Source organism: Vigna unguiculata, chromosome 1 (genome assembly GCF_004118075.2).
Source record: "Vigna unguiculata cultivar IT97K-499-35 chromosome 1, ASM411807v1, whole genome shotgun sequence".
Lineage (NCBI taxonomy): Eukaryota > Viridiplantae > Streptophyta > Magnoliopsida > Fabales > Fabaceae > Vigna > Vigna unguiculata.
The window spans coordinates 23324620-23347423 of NC_040279.1; the positions used below are offsets into that span (position 1 = coordinate 23324620).

General features: G+C 31.6%; 1 protein-coding gene and 1 pseudogene across 1 annotated transcript; both read right to left on the reverse strand.

Annotated features, from left to right (window-relative positions):
• Positions 1-1231: 1231 nt before the first annotated feature.
• Positions 1232-2504, reverse strand: LOC114189825 (ATP-dependent DNA helicase PIF1-like). Its single transcript, XM_028078528.1, has 4 exons — positions 2498-2504; positions 2286-2414; positions 1856-2248; positions 1232-1803 (listed from the first exon to the last, which is right to left on the reverse strand). The coding sequence occupies exons 1-4, from the start codon at positions 2502-2504 to the stop codon at positions 1232-1234; spliced, it is 1101 nt and encodes a 366-aa protein (XP_027934329.1).
• A 370-nt stretch (positions 2505-2874) lies between these two features.
• LOC114189832 lies at positions 2875-6044 on the reverse strand (annotated as a pseudogene).
• Between the last annotated feature and the right edge of the window lie 16760 nt (positions 6045-22804).

Genomic DNA, 22804 nt, shown 5'->3' on the forward strand with positions numbered 1-22804 from the left:
TAATTGTTATTTTGTTTTCAACAATGAGGTCCAACTGTTTTATGATAAAGTATAATCAACTTGTTTAAAAAAATTTCAAGTTTTGTATAATTAATTTTAATAGTAATAGTTTGTACATTTTGAAAGTAATTTTTCATTACGTATTGTAGAAATATATAATTATAACAAAATGTATAATCTTACTATATGTATTACAAATTTTCAAACATATGATTATCATTATAACATATGTTGAAAATTTAACAAAGAATTATTCACCACTGCTTTCTACATATTGGTAATGGTTTTTTATTAGTTCTTCGTCCATAAATTGATCTAAAATATGTTAGTTGGAACCGTGTAATTGATTCTTGTAAACATGTACAATTATGCTGTTTGTTATTAATAATTAGAATAACCTGGCAACTATAGCTTTATATTCAACACTCATTTTCAGATATATTTAATAACAACATTGAAATTACATCAAATCCATTCCTTTGATTCGTTGTTGGTATCATAACGCCGTTAGGTTCAAGATATTATGTTATGTAGTCAGAATTAATATATAAATATTTTACAGACATACATATCACGTTGTTATGTAATGGAGGTGCATAAATGAATTATCGTGGTGTAGTTAGTTAAATTAAGGATGAGTTGGTCGATGGGTTGGTTTTGTCTTAAATGCAGTGTTGCATATGTTGAGTAATGGTACAAAGCAATGGTAAAGGTTCAAAGTTTTGACAGTACTTCGTATACTCGTTTATGTCATTAAGCTTTCTCAGCTTGTATGAACAAAGCAGAAATGGGACCAGAGAAGAAAATATGGATCGATCTGGGTAAGAATTACTCCTCAATCACTGTGATTTGCCTATGAATTTGGGGACAATTTAAAATTTGTAAATTTGTTTTTAAATATTCATGAATAAGATAATTACCTACTCTGTCGATCGTTATTGGATTTAGCACATTAAATGTATGCCAAATTTGTTTATGTGATATTTAATTAGTTATTGTATTCAGGAATTCTTAATCTGGTATCTAACAACGTGGAGATTGATATTTCATTGTTGGGCATTAATATCGTGATTTCCAACCTCCACCATGGGTAAATGTTTCACGCATCATTGGCCTGCTTGGATGTATCTCCAAATAAAGTAAGTCTCTGCTTCAATGTTTAATACTAAGATCATATTGCTAAACACTATTGGACAAAATATTTTGAAATTCATAACAAAAGATTGATAAGCTATACATTTTGGAAGATTTCTTTGTAAACAACATTTGTTGTTTTGCTGCATCTTTTGTTGTCATTGTCATGGATTAATATCTTTAATCCATATTTACTTTGAACTCTAGAAACTGCAACGTAGAGTTGACCGTGGCTAAATACGGATGTCGGCAAATACAATCCGACAAAACCTAGTGACTGACCTTGAGATTTGTTTATTGTCATTGCATATGAGAGCATGATGGGAAATTGTTTTCTAATTAGCTTAAATGGCCATGGGAACTGGGACGGAGACATTGACATTCGAGGAATATAAATTTCTTGTCCATCCTTGTTACCTGTTATCAATTTAGCACCTATGACATGGTTTGCAAGTCTGGTCACGATCAATCTGCTTTCATTGCATAATCCTGTAGCTTGGTCCAAGTTTCTCAAAAGCATTATAGGTACTTCAATCTTTAGTTTGATCTTATGGTTAGGAAGTCCAAACATACTAAGTGAATTTAGGAACTTAGAGGTGATATTGCTATAAGCATCACTTGAAGCGGATTCATCCACTGAATCAGAACTAAGATATTCTTTTTCTTCCCCTGTATACAATTGTTAGATATATAAATAAGACTATTATTAATACAATCATACCAACATATAGGCAAAGATAAGATGCATTAATTGTGGAATTTACAATATCAGACCTGCTACCTCCAGGTATAACAGGAAGGATTTGCCTAAAGTCACCTCCGAATACTATCACTTTTCCACCAAAAACAGTATTCTCTTTTGTCATACCACTCATTATGTCATTCAAAGTTCTATCTAATGCTTCAAAACAATATTTGTGTGCCATTGGAGCTTCGTCCCAAATAATAAGTTCAACTTTCTTTAACAACTCCGAAGCTTCAGATCCTTGTTCAATATTGCAAATTGAATTATCTAATGTTGGTACTGGTATCTTAAATTTAGAATGTGTTGTTCGTCCTTCTGGTAGTAATAGAGAAGTTATTCCACTTGAAGCAACAATAAGTACAATTTTTCCTTGAAGCAACAATTAGTACAATTTTTCCTTCAGAACGAAATGCTGCTGACAGTGTTCTCCATATGAAAGTTTTTCCAGTTCCACCATATCCATATAGAAAGAATATTCCTCCTTGTTTATTTAGAACGACCTTACTAATCTTTTCAAAAATTTGCTTTTGTTCACCTGAAAGGAATTGTTATGAAAGTTGTTAAATAATGTCATTTTCGTTTAAAGTAATACAATAACAAAGAACATAGATTTTGAACCTGTCATTGATCTTAAGTTGGATTGGAACAATTCTCATTGCTTAGCAATGTTATAATTCAATTCTGCATATATAAGTCTATTTCCACAATTTTGGACAACAAAATCATTTGGGTATGACATGGTTGGGAAGAATTTTAAACTGCTTCTATTATCTTCAAGCAATTTTTCTATCTCGACCAAAGTCAGGTTTTGGAGCATTTCTGTTCCAATGGTTAAATCTGCGTACAAACAATTTATAGAATTTCTTGTTACTTTGGAAGAGACTATCTGGTAATCCAATTCATTAATAATAAACAAAATAGATATAACCTACAATTTCGGAAATATTTCTCTCGCGATACAAAATTCCATCTGCAAGTCACTCCCATGTTTTGTTTCATAGATCTTCTGGATTATTAACGCTATTTGACAACATGATAGTAACGAATAGTTTTCTAAGATAATGTCCAGAACCCCAATCTTTTGCTTCTTTTATAGCTTCGACATATTCTGTATCATCTGTTAAAATTCCTAGACCTAAGCAAGCTTCTCTAAATGTAGAATATGTTACATTGTTAACTATTCTGATATCTATGTACGATGTTGCACCTTTTACATGGGTTAACATTCTTCTAAGATAAAACACTTCACCAGTACTTGGAGGTACCCAAATTAGCCTTCCAATAGTATTTCCTGTTTTCCTTGGTTTCCAACATTTATCTTTCTTTACATAAACAAACTTGGAAACGAATTCAGCATATGTTAGCTTTCTAGCTTCTGCATATTTCTTATTACATTCCATCCACCCTGTAAACATTGATTCTGAAATTGTTGCTTTTCCCACAATATCATCCATTTTGTCATCATCCTTAAAGTACACTGCCTGTTTTCCCGGTAGATGAAAAAATAACCTTTCTACTGTTGGATTTCGTCCATGAATGGGGAACGAAAATATTCTCCAACATGCCTCGCATGGAGATACGTATCTGCAGTCCAGATATTGTTTGATTTCATCTACTGGTTGTTTCTTCAAATATGCTTCGTTCTGTTGTGGAATTATGGCAGTTGTTATTCTGTCGTAACCTTTGTTGATATACTTAAATAAGTACTTGATCGAAGTACTGCGATTACACCATTCAACATTTATATGTGCTTGGTACTTAAGAAGTAGTTCAGGGTTGTAAGGAATCACAGAACGGTTATCAAGGCAAACACCATTCTTTGTCACAATTAATGAATCGTTCCTTCTACGATAATGTGGATATCCATCTTCTGATACACTGGTGGTGTTCTGAAAGTTTTTGGATATAGGCGCGATCATTTTCCATTTTTCATGCAAGGCAAGGATCTGTTTATAGTACCACAAGGACCGTGTATCATGTGATCTAGAACACATAGATGTAATTCAGGACATGTTATTGGACACGGGATTTCAGCAGAAATCACTTTGTCAATATCATCAGGAGCTGGGTATTTACTGCTCGGATGCAAAAAGATGAGCAAGTGTGCATGAGGTAGGTCGCGCTTTTGAAATTCTATAGTATACATGACTACAAAATAATCATAAAACAGTTAGTATAATACAATTATATTATTATTCATAGAAGGGATTACTTACATGCAATAGTTTGGCTCAATAAATGATTTTTGGTAAGATCTATGAGAAGTTGTTCGAATTTAATCTTGAAGACCCTTGAAACTATATCAGGACGATCAGTTGAGGATAACTTTAACTTTTTCAATGCTCTAGTGATTTTTGGCCATTTAGGATTGCACGTGAAAGTTATGAAGAGATATGGAAATCCCATATAACTACAAATTGCCATTCCATAAAAATACAATTGGTCCATAAATCTTCTGCTACCAATAAAAGATGAAGGAAGAACAATCCTCTTTCCTTGTTATGATCCTTAGCTTTGTGAACTACCTGAAGCTTGACAGATGTTATTATATTTATCAACCCTTAACTTAGATTAGTTATATTTAATGAACGACAATCTTTCGGATTCCATCATTGTATATCCATCAACAATGAATTGTTGAAAAAGTCGTCTAGATGTAACCAAAGTTAATGCTTCTGAGTGTCTTGTTTGCAACCTGAAACAATACCACTCCCTAATTGTCAGTCTATTTCTTTTTTGCTTGATTCCTGGTCTATCACGATGATTGACATCATGTTTATATCCATCTTCCCTATATGGAAATAGTAAAGGATATTGAAACCCTAGGTAGCTTGTGTGCAATTCATTTATTCTTTATAATTTGCTGGATTGCTTTTCCATTATGATGTCTCTACTTGAAGCAGTATCAACATCTCCAACAATAAGGGCTGCAACTTCTGAAACATTGGGAACATTGTATATCCTTCCATCTTTTGTCCTGTCTGCAATAAGTCTCAATTTCAAATCATCAAATGGTTGGTTTCTATATCTGTCCCTTGCCCTTCTAAATGATTTAGCATGAAAATTGAACTCATCGAGCATCTTTTTTAATTTGCTGACAATTTCCAAATCAATATTATCTTGATTCTTGCGAAGAGTAAGAGCTAATATAAGTACTTGTTCAGTTTCGTTTAAGTTGAATACAAGAAACTTTTCATGTACCTTAATGATTCCATTCTATTTTGAACTTCATTTTCGGTGTCGTAAATATATAGTTGGGCAAACTTTGGAAGCCCACCGGGTACTGGTAAAAGGCTCCCTATTCTATGACAAGATTGACTTTGGATTCTTAAATTGGGCGGTCCTTTTCCATTATTAAAAGTTCTGTCAACTTTAGCTCCAGGAGATGTAAAGGCAAACATCATATTGTATGTCCTAATATGATTTTGATAGTTTTTGCTTTCTTTTGATTCATTGTCAAATAACAGACGTTGTAAAATAATTGGTGGCTCTTTTAGAATTGGTAGTTGAACTTTACCATTACCGCAACACAAATGGAAAGTCGGACTCACACATCTCCTGGTCTTTTTAATCCTTTCCTCGTACCACATGTAGGCCTTGCATTCCCTGCATATGAATATTGGATCTCCAATGTCTGCGTACACTGTGTATATTCAAATATACTCTTACTAAATGAAGTAGAATATAGGAAGAATAAAAATTATAGGTATTATATAAAATCTTATTTAGGATTCATGGGCTGTTCGATTTGCCAATCTTGTGCTATAGAGTCATGTTCCATGTCTTCGTTCTGGTCAGGTGGTGAATCTGAAAAAGGTTATTCGTATATGTCAAACATGTAGTAACAATTTCAACAGTCTATAAATAATATACTACCAATTTAGAAAGTATTACCTCTAACGATATTGTCAATCCGGGGAGTTGTACTTTCATGTAGTGCAATATCTTGTACTACAGCATGGGATGATGACTCACCTGTTGAACTTTGACGAAACTCTGATGAAAACTCTGTTGTAACTTGAAACTTCTGAAGCAGATTTTGGCGATGAAAAGTCTCATTAAGAAATCTAAAGCTCATAGCATTAGTTTTCCTTTGAGGTGGTTGTTGATTATAATTTCCTTCGATATCCTTATTTGGTTCAATCTGCCGATTAAAGAAATCCATCATTGTAATATCAAACAGTGGTGTACAATTCCTTTTCCTTCGATGATCTTCATCATGTAGATCTCTATGACTCTTCTATACACATTTCATTTTCTTTTCTTTAAGCATCAACTTTCTTTTTAGTCTTACATTTGTGCAAGATGCATTGGACTCCATGATCAAATTGTTACTGAAACAATCATGACAAATAATATTGTTGTTCATACAAAATCATTGTACACATTTGTATTGCATATCGATATTTCAAACCAAACACAATATTTGTTTTACATTGACGAATTAAAAACTTCTCCCAGTCCAAATTTACTATCTTGTTGTTGCCACAAAGCATGTAACAATCATATAGAAATAAAAAATAATAATAGAAGCACACATTGTACCTGAAACTTAATCTAGTTGATTTCTAGATTTGGTCTTCCTATAACTCTTCTAAGTTTAACTCTTTGTTATACCTGAAGTTTTGAAACAAAATATCTTAAGCAAACTTTTAGTTGAGGGAAAATATAAATTGCACGCCAAATTAATTTTATTTATTTAGTTTATTGCATTTAATCCTTTATTATCGAAATGATTGATTGTATAGGATGGGGCAGTTGAACCCCAAAAAGTCATTCTGCATGTACTTCATTCATCCAAATGTCTACATCCATTAATGAAGGTTTTCTTTCTTTAAATTATTTTTAAAATTAAGTTAAAAAGTAATGATGGTTGGCGTAGAACCTTCCATTCGATGAGTTTCAAGTTGTTTCATAGTTATATATAGTTTGTTACTATTCACTTCTGCATTGTCCAAAAAGCTTTCGAACTTCACCAACCAAATTTTCTGAAATGTTGAATTCTGAGGCAAACGAAAACAATTCTGCAAGACGCTATTCCTTCAAGAATTGGTTCCAGAGTTCACTCAACTTGGTATTTCCAACATGGGTAAGTATTGAACTTATGATTTCATTTTTCTTGATGATCATTGTTAGATTTCTGGTAAAGATTCAAACTTTCATCAAGTTGTCATCTTCTACAACGTAAATACATAGATTTTTTGTAAAAAAATCCTTGCTTGCTATATGTAATACTTTGGTTCTTTCTAAACATGAATAAAAAAGATGACTTCTTTTCATTTCGAAACTGTTGGGTAGGAGTTCGTTCGTTTTGATGAAACTTTCTTTGACTACTGGGGACAACATATGGAGATGGGGGCAAACTACTTTCGTGATCTGGTAGGAAACTATCTTATGGTTGAATTTGAAGAGTGTTTCATGCAAAATCGAAGCTTTCGTATAGCACGAGAAATTTTTAATTTTTATAAATTGGATGATCTATACTGGTTAGGGATATTATATTGTGGACACCGTTACTTTTAGATTCGTATTTTCAGTTTGGCTATGAAAGAAATAGACTATCCTGCTCCTAGACTAGTTCCTAATCCCCAACGACCTTTGTCTTCTTCGAGGTTTTTCACTTGCTTTAAATTCGAACTATTGCTACCTCATGTATTATTTTAAGATTCATAAGTTCATCTTGGTTTCTTAAACTTAAGTTATTAATTATACTTTTAAACTGATGCAGACATGCATTAAGTTGGAATATGCCTTTGTTATTTTTTGGGCACATGAATTGAACTATGACAACATTCAACTAATTGATCCACATCAGAAGAAACATGATGTTGGTATACATAAGTCGCCAAATGGGGACTTGATTCTACAGAAAGAGGTGTTAGAGATGGCTGAATATTTCAATGTCAAGGAAAACAAAATCACACATATGCGTTATGTTGACACAAATACGTTTTTATTTAGGCTTTTTTCATCTGAGGGAATTGAAATCAATTATGCTCCTCAAGTGGTCAACGTTAGTAATCATGATACACATCTCGGAGACTATGACCCTGCAGATTTTTACTATTCAATGGCCAAATGCTTATTTGAGAATGATACTAAATCATCATCACTGGTATATGATTTTTGACCTTAGATGTTATAGTGCAACATATTTTCATGTGTTCTAATTATAACTACCAATTTGATTTTCTTTCAGTACTTGGAATCCGAATTTGCAGCAAAAGCTCTTGTTAAGAAGAGGACACGATACATATTGGTCAATGCTGAAAGTGATTGTTGGCCTTGTACAATTCGAAGATCTAGAAGAAGGAACAAAGAATGCTACTTAAGTTATGGGTGGAAAGAATTCTACAAGCAGAACAAATTAAAGAAAGGAACCATAATCAGACTTGGTGTAGATAAGGAACTATCGAATTTTATCTATGTAATGGAGATAAAAGTATAGCCTTTGTATTTGGTAGTTTGTTTTGTCGAACAATTAACCACAATAGTATTTCATAGGTCCATCAGAGGAATAACAATCTTTTTGATATATATCTGTTAACAAATGTTGCTTATCGTTATATATTTATATATATAAACATATATTTTGTAGGTCTATACAATTCTTATTTATTACTAATTCTATCTGTAATTATCTTGCTTATTCTTATATTTTGTACCTCTTCATGCATACAATAATGTTCTAACCATAGTTCGACCTTCTACATAACAAATACTATAATATATTGAATGTGCGTGGGAACTTAGGACCACAACTTCACACAGGCTTAAACAATTAACTTAAACACATTTCCAAACATAATAGTTAAATTGTATATGGAACTTAGAATTTTGATGTGCAATAGTAAATAATAACATTTACATAATAATATAGTTGGTAAACATAATGTTTGGTAAACATAGTTGGTGGATAAAATATTACAACGACGGTGTAGTCAAAATAAACAACTGTCCGCATCCAAATGTAGACAAAACCATTAATATGATAATGATTTCCAAAATACAGGACACCATCACCAACTTTGACCACCACGACGTCAAAATCCATATGTATTTAGAAAAATGACTGGTCAACCTTAGAGCTTATCCTGTTTCATCCGCTTTTTAGTTTTGGACCTAGAAAATTCCACACTTGGAATATCATCCAAATGGTCGCAATCAACCTCAAAGTCGAACAACAGTTCCTTGGTAGGGGTAACACAGAAGTCAACATAAGGATTATGATCTGCGGATCCACTCAAAGTCAACTGCACATTCCAAACAATTTTTTATTATATTTATTTTGTGGATTCCAAAAACATCTAAAACTAACATAAAAATAGATTATATATTACCATGCACATATCAGCTTCTGTATTTTGATCAAAACCTGCCTGTCCAATGATTTCTTTGTTCTGCGAATTTTAAACATAAAATCCTTACTTCAAATCAATAGTACTATCAAAATTAAGTATACAATGAGTTGAAACTCTAGATACCTTTCCTGTATGGCATGCACTTTTAGTGGAACCACCAGACTTTGATTTGTTTGTGGATCCATAAGATGATTTAGATTGCTTTGTGGAAACACATACAACTGTGGGACTTGACTCTTCAATCTATCAAATTCATTCAAGAAATTTGAATAAATTTATAATTACGAAAGAAGTACAAAATTTTACAAATTAGACATACCTTTTTTGTATGACGACCACTTATATTCAATCCAATTGTTTGAGATTGCGTATTGGGACCACATATAGCCTTGGGGCTTGACTCTTTGGGCTATCATTCAGGCAAAAGTAAACTGTCAAAATCTACAATTAAGAAAGTAAAAAAAAATTTGATATTACATATACCTTTATCCCATGAGGTGCACTTTTAATAGACCCAACTGTTTTAGATTGCTTATTCGAAACACATATACCTGCTTCTTTAGTTCCTTTATCCTGTCATTCAAAATCAAAGTACTAAATACATAATTTCAAACTAAGTTATTACATCACAAAATCAATAAAAAGGAAAAACAACTAAATCATAATCAAGAGAATGACCTCCTCTCCTTCGGGTCCGCCCTTAGAGTTTGTTTCGATACTCGAATCGCATGTACCTTCACCACTGTAGTCCTTAATCTACATATCAATAACAGTAAAAAAAATCATGTTATTAAGTATAATTCAAACACATAAATTCTCTTGGTACAACATATTAACCTACCATCTTAGGATCAAGTTTACTTCTAATGGAAGCAATAGTTTCAGGATTGGTTGAAGCTTTCATTACAGAGGAAGATCTATTACTTGGTTGAACTCTAACCTTAAAAGCAAGAGTACATCCTAGCAAAGCATCTAAATCCTCTGGAAAACATTTGGGATCATCTTCACCATCCTAAAATAAAAAAAAATGCAATGTTACACATCCATTTAGTGGAAGCAATTGACAAACATACTAATACCACCTCAATCATCTTATTCATCAATTCAAGAGCTGATACACCAATCAAGTTAGTACAGTCTTGATCCCACATTACAAAATTTGTGTAACTGTCTCCATCTGTAACCTATAATTCTAATTTATATCTGCAACAAAAAGATTTACTTATTTAATAACATATTACTGATGTAAACATGAAAAATATCTAAAATATAAATACAAACCTAATTCCATGCTTTTCATTATCAAACCCACAAAGAACACACTTAAAATGACCTACTTCATCAGTCTTCTTCCTGCAGCTATTGCATACTGGATAACACCATCCATCATTACCTAAATTAAACTTTACAATATTTGCAAGGGTAACACAATATTGTTCCTATTACAAAACAAAACAAACTTATCACAATAAATAAATAATAAATTCAACAAAAATGTTACAAAAACCCAGAATAACTTATTGATTACCTCTTTCATACATGTAATTTCATATATCGTATGCACAACAACTTTATACATAAATTTCTCATGTTCACTATACTGGGACAGTGAACTCAATTGGCTACACTCTTGACTCGGACTAACTTCATTGCCAAAACGTCTATAAGTAGAATATTTAAATCATTATCATACAATATATGTTAAACATAATGTTAGTATCTAAAATATACAACACATACTCTATCCATTGCTCCCTGAATCGAACTAACTCAGCACATTCTTCACCCATAAAGAGCTTTGAACCATTCTAGGAATTCGATATTGAGACTGGCCACCATCCTAAATTAACAGCAAGATCAACAGAAAAAAAACCACAAAACACAGAAATAAAATGGACAAACCTGAACACAGCTTAATCTTAGCCTGTGTCAACATAACGACAAGAAGATAGGAATCTGGTTCACCCCTCCAATTACTCATAAACTTGAAGTAATATGAATCCCACAACGTACAACCAATGACTGCAGAACTGTAAAACACGCGACAATAGTTTAAAAATATCAAGTCATAAATGAGAATACAACAATATTAAAAAACATAGTAAATAATTACTAACCTCATATCCCTTATATGAAAGACAATATTCTTCGACTGAGGATTACACCTCACATTATCAACCACTCCAATAATATCTAAAAGAAATAATAACAACCCATTAAAATCATAATCTTCATATACTAAATTCCAAAGAACAACATCATATGTACATACCATACACCAGATCAACAGAGTAATTTCCATCCACTATATCTTCAATACTTTTGAAGTTGTAAACGTTCAGTGGAATACTTGAAATCGGTTGTTGTTTTATAGTTGTTGCCCTAATGAACAACAATTTGTAAGGATGTTCACATACCCGAAATTGTGCTTGATTTTTCAATATCTTAAAGTTATGCATTATATAGGTTTGACCCTCTACCAATTTTTCTTCCCACAAACATAAATCCTCCTTTTTTACCATGGCAGGAATCATATCACCCTGAAAAAAAAAACATAAAAATAGCAACACATAAAACAACAACACAATTGCATTACCTTCTGATCCAAAAGAATCAACTCCATATGACGACTGTTATCCCGGTTTTGAACAAACCACAAGTCTTTAACTCTAACAGCAAGCTTCAATGTTTCTTTCTTGTCATCAATATGTTTGATGAGGTCAAGTTTTCTTGCCATCAGAAGATACAAACACAACCTACACCAAGTTAACATACAAACAACCTAAATAACACCAACTACAGAATCTGACAAAAAACTAACAGCAACTCTTAAACGGAAAGAAGAAATAGAAACCAAAACTCATGAAACTGAAAAACACAGAATACATACCTGGTAAACCATACAAAACTGAAACAACAAAAAAAAACGAACGAAACTACAAAATCAAAACTGAACCAACTAAAAAGACAACAAACATAAATAATCCCAACATCCAAAACTGAAAAACTAACACAACTGAAAAACTGAAAAAATAATACAAATCTAAAATAACACAAATATTAAACGGAAAAAAACAAACACAAACCCACAACGAACTCAGAAAACAAAAAAACCAATCACTCAACCATAAAAACCAAAGAAATGGAAAACCTTAAGAAGATGGGGTAAGATACTGCAGAACGGAGACTAAAAACTGAGGAAGAAGGAAAGAACCCAGCTGAAACAATTTTTAAAATACAGAACAATCGAGTTTTATCGCAAAGAAACTGAGCTCATTAATTAATGCATGCACATCAATCAAATCATGCAGTACTCCTCCATCGAAGGCGGGAAAGTCAAAATGACTTCTTTGGCCAAACAATTGAACGAAATCGAAGTTGCATCATAGGGTGACATTCGTCAGAAATAGAAATGAAAATAGCCAGATCACGGAAGAAACAAACTTACCAAAAAACCTAAAAATAGGACAGCTGTCAAGAAATTAAGTTGGGGTATTTGGGTCTTTTCCAGAGGTCATTGTTTTCTTATATTTTAGATACCGAGTATTCACGGGGTAAATCATCTCTCACCAAATGATTTGATATTTTTTTATTCTTTTTCAGTTAAATTAATCCAATTCAACTAAACACAATAACTTTATCTTTTAATTCTTTTGCCAAGTTCTCATCTGAATTCACTGTATAAAAGAGAAAACTATAATAAGTTAAAAATACAAAAATTACTGTTTATAATTTTCTTTTCGACCTTATTCATCAATATTAATCTAATTATATATGATTCAACGTTACAAACATAATAAAAAGCTAATACAAAAAAATTATTAAATAACAACTAATTTTAAAGATAAAAATAATTTATCATCATGCTAACTAAATTGGACGTCATTTTATAAACTAAAATTTATTTATATCTAAAATAATCTTTATGATTGACAAAAAAAAATTATGATTAATTTGTGAATTAAAGTCTAAATTGATCTTTAAAATTAGTTACAATAATTATAAATACTTACCATTAAATTTTGAATCAATCTTTAATTTAAAAATATAAACTGATTTAAAATCAATAATAATAAATAGTTAAAATCTTAATAGTTATTAGAGATAAATTTATATTTTAATTTACAAATAAATTATAACTTTTGTCACCTAAAACACTAATTTGATTAAGTTTAAATTTTATATTAAATTCTTAGTAAATTTAAGGTATAAACACTGATATAGTTTCTTTTTTTTTCAATTTGATCTCCTTATTATTGATTATTTAATTTAGTCCCCCAATTATTTAAAATGGTCCAATTTGATCCTCTATGGTAAGTTGAAATTAACAGTGTGTCCTCACGTGTCAATTTGTAGAATTTGTAATATTTTTTTTTAAATTTTTTTAATTTTTTTCTAAAAATTTATAAACTACCACATGTCAAATTATCGTCATGCCAAGTGGTAGTTTACCGTCATGACACGTGGTAGTGGTAATAGTTGTTTTCAATTTAGTCATCTATTTAAATTTTTGGTTCAATTTAGTACTCTTATTTTTTTAAAACGATCTAATTTTGTCCTCTTCAATTTGAGATTAAATTATATTAAAGAAGCTTAATTACAACTTATATATACATATTACAATAATTATTTTATATATATCAAATCACTCCACCTAAATACTCAAATTATATTATTTTTTACATTTTTACCTTTGTAATTTTTTTTACACTTGAAAAAAATAAAATAATTTGAATATTTAGGTGTAGTGATTTGATGTATAAATTCAAAAAAAAAAATTTAACTTGTATATATAAGTTATAATTAAACTTATTTACTAATTTAGTCTCAAATTGGAAATGATAAAATTGGATCGTTTTAAAAAAATAAAAATACTAAATTGAACAAAAAATTTAAATAGATAACTAAATTAAAAATAACTATTATCACTGCCACGTCTCACGACTGTAAACTGCCAAGTGATATGATGATAATTTGACACGTGACAATTTATAAATTTTTAGAACAAAAAAAATTAAAATTAAAAAAATTAAAAATTTCAAGATTTGACATACGTCCTATATGAACACGGTGTTAACTCTAAATCAACAAAATTAAAAAAATTAAAAAAATTAAAAATTTCAAGATTTGACACGTGTCCTATATGAACACGGTGTTAACTCTAAATCAACGTAACGAGTAATTATACCAAAATTTAATTATATTTAATTTCATAAACTTTCTAATACAAACACCTCTTTTCACCCACATGCAATTATAGAAAGGTGAAAGCCAAAAGTCACAAACGCACTATCTGAGGTGACTTGTTGGATGGTCGTTTTCCTTCGGTGCTCACACTTTTGATAACATCATACACTTTTTCTAGAAGAAGTACATAAAAAAAATCCACCTTATTACTATTTTCCTTTTTTTTTTTTTAAACTAAACCATTCATCTATCTTTACACCCTAGATTGCACAACTCCTCAACTCGTCTTTCTCAAAGATTAAATAAAATAAACTTTGGTTCGTGCAGCTTCTAAAGTACCTCCTTTGATTTGAATTGAGAGCATACAAATTTACAAATGCATATGCATGCATAACATGTGGATTTTTTTCACCATGTTCCATTTGTTTTTCTCAAATAGGACACTCTTTGTTTTAATTAGACTCCCCCATTAATTAAGTGTATAATATATGGAATTTACTATTAAAAAAATTCATATTTTATGTTAATTTTATGTTAAATTTTTTTTTCGTTGGAAATACTTACAAATTTTGTTATGAAAAAACTTTGCAAGAAATTGCTACTAATTTTTTTGCAAAATATTTTGTATAAAATACTTTTCACAACAAATTTTGTAAGAAATACTTGCAAAATTTATAATTTTGTAAGAAATGATTACCCACGAAAAAATTATCTACCAATTAAAATTCTTAGAAAAATTAGCAAAAAAAAATCTTTTCTTATAAATATTTTTACAAATATTTTTAACAAATTTGCAAGAAAAATTTCATGTAATACAAAAATATTTAGCCGTGTTTACTGAATTTGTACATAGTACTTTCGAGTGGAATATGAGACTAAAAGCTTTTGTCTCCTAATGAGAGACTTTTGAATTTGAATAGAAACAAAGGGAAGAGGGAAGACTTGTGTGTAAATGATTATTCTACGCAAATCAATAAGAATTTAGAAAGTATTTTTATATCGAATGATGAAGAGGAATTCAGGTGATGAATTTGTATTTAAAGACTTTTTGCATTAAGGTTATAAAAGTAATTTGCTAATATATTATTAAACACCTTAGAGTTAGGTATGTACTGTATATTAGGATCCGAACTTTAAAGAGTAGTTTATGAAGTTTTTAGATCGAGCTTTAATGAGTAGCTTACAAATGTTTAGGGATTCAAGTTTAATGAATGAATTTAACTTGAATACGAGTTAAGCTTAATCAAATTAGTTTATAGTGAAAGTAAGGGAATTTGAGATTAATTGTTTGGCAACTCAGGGCATTCGAGCTTAATTGCATCAGTAGCTTGCAGATATCGAGGTATCCAAACTTAACTTTAACTTAACTTTGTGTTTGGATGAAATATTTCAACAATACTGAGAAATTGAATGTATTGTATTTGAATTGCTTGCAATTAAATTTTCTTCATTTTCTAAATAACTTGTTTGGATAAAGAAATTAAAATACCATACATTTCAATTTCTTGTCTAGATAAACAATTGAATTTCTTGTGAGATAAAATTTTATTTTAACAATATTTATTTTAGGCTTAATTATGTTTTGAGTTCATGATAAATTTGGAAATGGGTCTGCATGACCAGTCTGTGTCATTGGGCCGGCCGACCTGACTAGGTTGTTGGTTGGTCAGTACCACTCAAGTCTTCAAGTCAAAGGGGCTCGTCTAGGTCGTCGGGCAGGTCGGTCTCGTCTAGGTCGTCGGGCATGTCAGTCTCGTCTAGGTCGTTGAGTCGATCTAGGCCGTCGGGTCAGTCAAACTCGTTGGTTTGGCGGGCTGATGGGCCCATATAGGTCGTCGAGCTTGTCTGGCCCATCTGGATAGTCGGGCTTGTATGGATTGTCGGACCCGCCTACCTATTTGGGTTGTCGGGCCTGCTCAACCCATTTGTGTCGTCGGGCCAACCCGGTCTGTCTGGGTCACCGAGCCCACCCGACCTGTTTGGCTCGTCGAGCCCTCCTATGGTCTAGGCCAAATTGACAACTCTACCAGAGAGTCTAGAGTGTGAGGTTGAGTAAGAATAATTTCAAATTCCACATATTTTGAGGATATTTGAATTCCTACTAATTTGGCAAATTGAAATACTTTTAAAAAAAATGGTTGCATTTGAAATGCTTTTTAATTTCTCTATCCAAACAAAATATTTCATTACAAAGAAATTTAAATTCTTCAAAAAACAAACAAATTGCTTCATTAAAATACTCTATCCAAACACAACTTAATTGTATTGGTAGTTTATAGACGTTGGAGCATTTGAGTTTAATTGTATTGGTAGTTTGTGGACGTCAGAGCTTATAAGTTTAATTGTATTGGTAACTTGCGAATGTCTGAACTTAATTATATTAGTAGGCTGTGGATATTTGGTAATCAATGCTTAATTATGATTCTATTTTAAGTACTTTATGGATGTTTGGGGATCTGAATTTTAACATATATGATAAATGACTTTGATTTAATGTTTGAGTTGACACCAAATGACTTGGATTTGAGAAAACTGTCATAATAGAATTGAGACAAAAAAATTTCGTTGAAGAATGTGTCTTGTTAAAACTTTGCTTGTCAAAAATCAAACTTAGGGAAAAAAATCGAAACTAAGAAAAATAGAAAACATCTCTTTATGATAATTAGTTATCAAATATGTTCACAATGGTGTTTATGTTTACTCAAATAATAATGAGATTTTTTTGTTGTTCCTCTAGTCTTGCTCGGTTTTGGGACAAGCGCGCCTTATTGTTGTCCTCGCTTTCCACCTTTAAAACCTCCACAAAACTGCTCAAGCTCTTAACCAGATGAGTTCCTTAATAAGACTTGTAACTTTGTAACATTCCTTAGTTTTGTGACCTTGGTTTTGGTGATAGCTTAATATTTTACTTAGGTCAACAAACTATGGTTTCTATTTAGTTGATGAAGTCGAATGAGCTCCAAGTTGTATAGTTCCTGAAGGATGGCTTCTCGACTAGCATTCAATGGAGTATAATTTTCATATTTGCTAATATGCCTTTGTTTGAAAGCATAAGTGTTGATATGGAGGGATCAAATATTTTCTTGCTTGCTTGCTTTGACTAGAGATTCTTCAATGATCAGTGACTCGAATTCTAAGTCCTTCCTTATTTATGGGAGGATTGATGTACAAGGAATCCGAAAAAAGGCTAGGGTGAAGTCTACCTAACAAGGCACGTGTTGCCATTGTTGGGTGTAGATTAGTGGCATCCCTAGTGGCAACAACACATTGGTTTATAACCTCCTTGAGTGGCTTATAATTTGATATTTTTATTTTTTGAGAAAAAAACATTGGACTTTATTTTTTTTTTCAATTTTAAATACAAGTCAAAGATCTCATTGTATCTAGTGGGAATATTTTTATAAGATAGATCACCTTCATCTGACAATGAATATGATGAGTCTGATGAGGTTTCAATAGAAGAGGAGTTACTATTAAAGGGTACCTCATTTTCTATGCCTGTCATGAGACAAAGATTTTTCTTCTTTCTATTTGTCCCAAAGTTAGAGTTTGACTCTGAGTCATCGCTAAATGTGTTCTTACTCTTTTTAAAGCTTGACTTTCACTTGAGCTTGGTGCACTCATCTTCATGTGCCCTTATCATCTACATTTATAGCATAAAACTCTTTGATGATATTCATTACTCTTGTAGGAAGATGTCTTGTCTTTATCCTTTGGTTTAAACATCTTCTTGAACATATATTTCATTATTAATTGAGCTATTTGACTCAACTTTCAAAGCATCTTCTTTTTCTCCTTTAGAGCCTTTTGAGTTTTAGTTCCCTTTTGTTTCTACTGCATATGCCTTGAGATAAACCTTGTATGAAGACCTTGGCAAGACGATGTTGTACTAGATGTTGATGTCTCCTTTTACTCGTAATGTTAGAGATGAACCTCGCACACCCTCAAGTCCTAGAAGTTCATCCCAAGTAAGCTTTTTCAAGTCACTTTCCTCTATAATGACCATGGGTTTAGGCTCTAACACCTTTGGCCTATTGTCCGCTAAGCTTAGGTTGACCTAGCCTTTGATAAGCTTTGTCGTATGACGTTTAGCCAATTTGGAAAGATATTGCCACGACCTCACCATCCATATGGTAAAAAAAGTCATATTGACATGTGAGATTGACAACTATCCTTAGTTAAGCATCATCATTTCCTACCTTTAGGTGATCTTTATCTTGTGTTTGGATGAGAGATTTTAACAATTCCAAGAAATTGAAATACATAGTATTTGAATTACTTACAATTGAATTCCCTTCATTTCTTAAATAGTTTGTTTGGATAAAGTAATTGAAATATATTTGATTTCAATTTTATTTGGATAAACCAATTTTATTTTATTTTAAGACAAGCTCAACTCTATCATTGAGTCTGAGTTGAGTTAGCTCAACCTTCGATCTGAAATGACTCATCTCGATTTTCTGTCCGAGTTGACTTTCGATGATTCCACCTACCCTGACTAGGCCCGAACTTTAGCCTAGATGGACTCAACCTTCAGCTTAGGCCAACTCGGCTCAACCTTCAGTGCAAGAGAAAAATTGGCTCTAAGTTCAACACAAGCTAACTCGATTCGAAGTTTGACTCAAGCCAACTCAGCTCGACCTTTGGCCTAGGCCGACTCAACTCGACCTTATGCTCAAACCGAATTCGCTAGGCCTTCGACCCATGCCAACTCAGCTCGACCATCGTCCCGACCTTACTCGACTAGACCTTCAACCAAGGCTGACTCGGCTCGACCTTCGGTCGGGACCAACTAAACTCAACCTTTGGCTAGGACTTACTCAACTCAAATTTAACATGGACCAACCAACCTTCAACCTTGGTCGAGTTGGGTCAACTTCGGCCTAGGCCCAGGTCGACTTCACTTGACCATAATGTTGAGTTGACTCAGCTTGACCATTGATTTAAACCGACTTAGCTTGACTTTCGACCATGATCAACTCATATAGACGATCTACCTAGGCCAACTCAGATCGATATTTAGCTTGGACATGTTCGGCTCGACCTTCGTCTCTGGTTGACTTGGTTCGTCTTCTGCCGGGCCGAGCCGACTCGACCATTAGCCTGGGTTTGACTCAGCTCGACCATCATCCCAGGCTGGCTTAGCTTGACCATCGGTCTGGGTCAACTTGATTTAACCATCGATTCAGGCCGAATTTGTTGGACCATCGATCTGAGCCAATTCGGATCGACTATCATTTTAGGCTGACTCGACTTGACCTTTGTGTCTAACCGACTCGACTCAACCTTTGTCCCGGGTCGACCTTGCTTGACCTTCACGAGTGGAGTGAAATGGAGTAGAAGTTCTAATTTTTTATACTTTTGAGGCTATTTGAAAATTTTCTATTTGATTCATTTGAAATACCTTCCAAAATTTCTTAAATTTGAATTTCATTCTAATGACTTCATATTCATCCTATGAAGTTATTTTAGTATACAAAATTTTAAAAGTTTAAAATAAATGAATTATCTTGTAAATTATCTCATCCAAACACAACATTAATAAATTTCATATCTCCTTATTGTCGTCAATTTGTAAAACCTTTTATATATAAAACAAAAATTAAACAATTATGAACTTTATTGTTTACCGTTTAGGATTTTCATTTAATGGACGTTAAATGCTATATACTATGTAACACATGATTCATACATTACTAAAGCACGTTATTAACGTGAGCGAAAAGCAATTCCAATAGACAAAAACACGCTAGTTGTTTTGTTAGTACAAGACACACTAGTTAACTATAAGATGATTTGGACTTAAGTTGTCGTTTCTTTTATGAGTGCATGAATTTTTTGAGTTTTATGACAATCTTTTTATGCAAAATATCAAAGTAGAAGATTTGTTTGTTAAGCTTTTGTTAATCTTCCTTTACAGACTAGATTGCACCACATAAACTTCACGATTCTCCTAAATTACCACGTTGTCGAACTTTTTTTATAGGTCAAAAATGAGATTATTGAGATCTGTGGGCAACAAGAGCATAAAAATTCATGCATGCGCTCAGCAACTTGCTTGATGGAAAACCAATTATAAAGAAAGCATGCAAAACTAAACCAATACCTAAAGTTTAGCTTTGCCATATTTGGTTTATAATATATAGTTTATCAAGTTGCACCAATAACAATTAATTATTGAAACTGATCGTAAGTAAAATCTAGCAAAGTCTAAAGCAGAAAAAGGGTATAGGAAAATGGTGTAATATAATTAAGATACATGTAATTTGATTGATTGATAAGACTTGTTGATATTTTGGGGTAGGTTCCACACAAACAAGAGGCTCGTGTTTTATTCAAGACGTCATGTGGCCACATGATGATTATTTTTTTGCTGCAACCGACCGTACAAGAAGTAACAACAAGTTATTGCATGGGACCAATATTATTGTACATATGGTTCATCATGCATGTATATGTTTTATCCATACACTCAGCTTGCAAAGTTTAAAGCTGCCACAAGATGCTTTAAAATAGATGACGATCAAATTCATTTTGCAGGGTTTGCATGTGCCACAAAAAGGAATAATAAGTTTTGCAAAGTAAAATATATGCTTGTTTCAAATTTTATATGAGTATGTTAATGAATATTTTCATTTTAAATTATTTTTAATTTAATAATGGTTCATGTAATTTATAAGATGAGACTTCAACATAAATATATTAATGTAATTATTATTAAATTATAAATATATTATATTCAGAAATGATTTTGAATATATTAAAATCATTTTTTTTTCATTTTACTAAGGATATAGTAATCTTTTAATAGATAATTCAAATTTCATATTTTTTAGATAAAAAATGTAAAGGGTGAGCAAATTGTCAAAAGAATTAATAGAGGAGAAAATATGAATTTTATTTGTAATATATGGACATTCTTGAGGTACTTTAAAATCAATCAAGGTTATTTTTTATTATTACAAGAAAAGATCAATTTAATTAACTTCTAAATACTAGTGTTTTTTAAATTGTAACATTATTACAGTCAGTTAAATTAATTTTAACATGATGCAAAATGTTATTTAAAAAAAAGTTAAAACATCAATTATTTTTAAATAATTTAATTTTTGATATAGTAGCCAACTTAATGTTAATTAGTTTTTAACTTTTTTTAATGAATAGACATTTATGTTAGCGTGGGATTCGTATTGGCTTAGTCAATGCTAAAATTGCTTAATGTTGAACATTAAGAGAGTCCTCTTAGCTAACTCTAAGATGACATGAACTATTTTTTACTTTTTCTAATAAGTATAAAAATATTTATATTTAGTCGACTCTAATTAAAATAAATAAAATTAACACAAATATAATTGATTATAGTCTTATTTACTTTTAGTATTTATATCTATTTAACTTAATGTTGTTGACTACAAAAATATGCAATTATAAAAATAAGACTTCAACAATCAATTCTCGAATTCTTTAAGAGGGTATTAACCCTTGATCAACTCTGAATATTAAACAGGATATTTGTCCTATTCATTCTTGAACCATTTTTAAAAGATCTAAGACTCATTTATTCTTTAACTATAAGAGTATCTTAATCTTACCAACTCTTGTTGAAAGAACACAACAATCACTAAAATACTCTAGCACAACAACAATTCCAAAATACACAGAAAAACCTTCCGGTACATCAACAACACAAGTATCAATTTTTTCTTTAGATCAGCAAAGAATAAAATAAATTAGATAGAGTACTTGAGGGGTACTCTAACCCTTATACAAAAAAGCAGAACCTGGACAATTAGATGTAATAGCTTAGCATCATGGCTCCATCAAAACAAAAGACCATTCAAAACTAGATGATCACAATTTGGAACAACTTTGTGATCCATAAAACAAAGGGAACAAAGAGTATGCATACCTAAAACACAGACCCCTACCAAATTTCCAAACAATATAATAATAGTATACATTAATCAAACCACATTCTTCCTAATGCCAATACTTCAAACGTTTGAACATGTCCTCCACCTCGTAGAATGAGGATAAATGCATCTGAATGGCCCTCCAAGAGAACAAGAAAGATTAAAGTACGCTTAATACATTTTATTCTCATTGCATTTGTTAAACTGGGCAATTTCACTTCTGTCCCAAAGGAGATTGATCAACAAGTACTATTGTATTTATGATTTGTCTTGGTCCCTTCGTCAATAGAGACTTGTACAAGCTTGCCTGACACACTTAAAAACATAGTAGTTAATCATATCACAAAGATTTTAAGCATACATAAGGAGAAAGAAATCAATCACTATAAGAGAACATAACAGATGGACTTTTATGTTTCATCCAAACCCAAGCTGTTACCTGTGCAAGAGCAAATATCTCTACA

Bases quoted from the DNA above. Each gene is read 5' to 3' on its own strand.
- LOC114189825 (XM_028078528.1), bottom strand. The intron at 2,249-2,285 runs GTTCTGAAGGAA...TGTTGCTTCAAG, and splicing joins AACACTGTCAGCAGCATTTC to GAAAAATTGTACTTATTGTT. The intron at 1,804-1,855 runs GTATGATTGTAT...AATTGTATACAG, and splicing joins TTATCTTTGCCTATATGTTG to GGGAAGAAAAAGAATATCTT.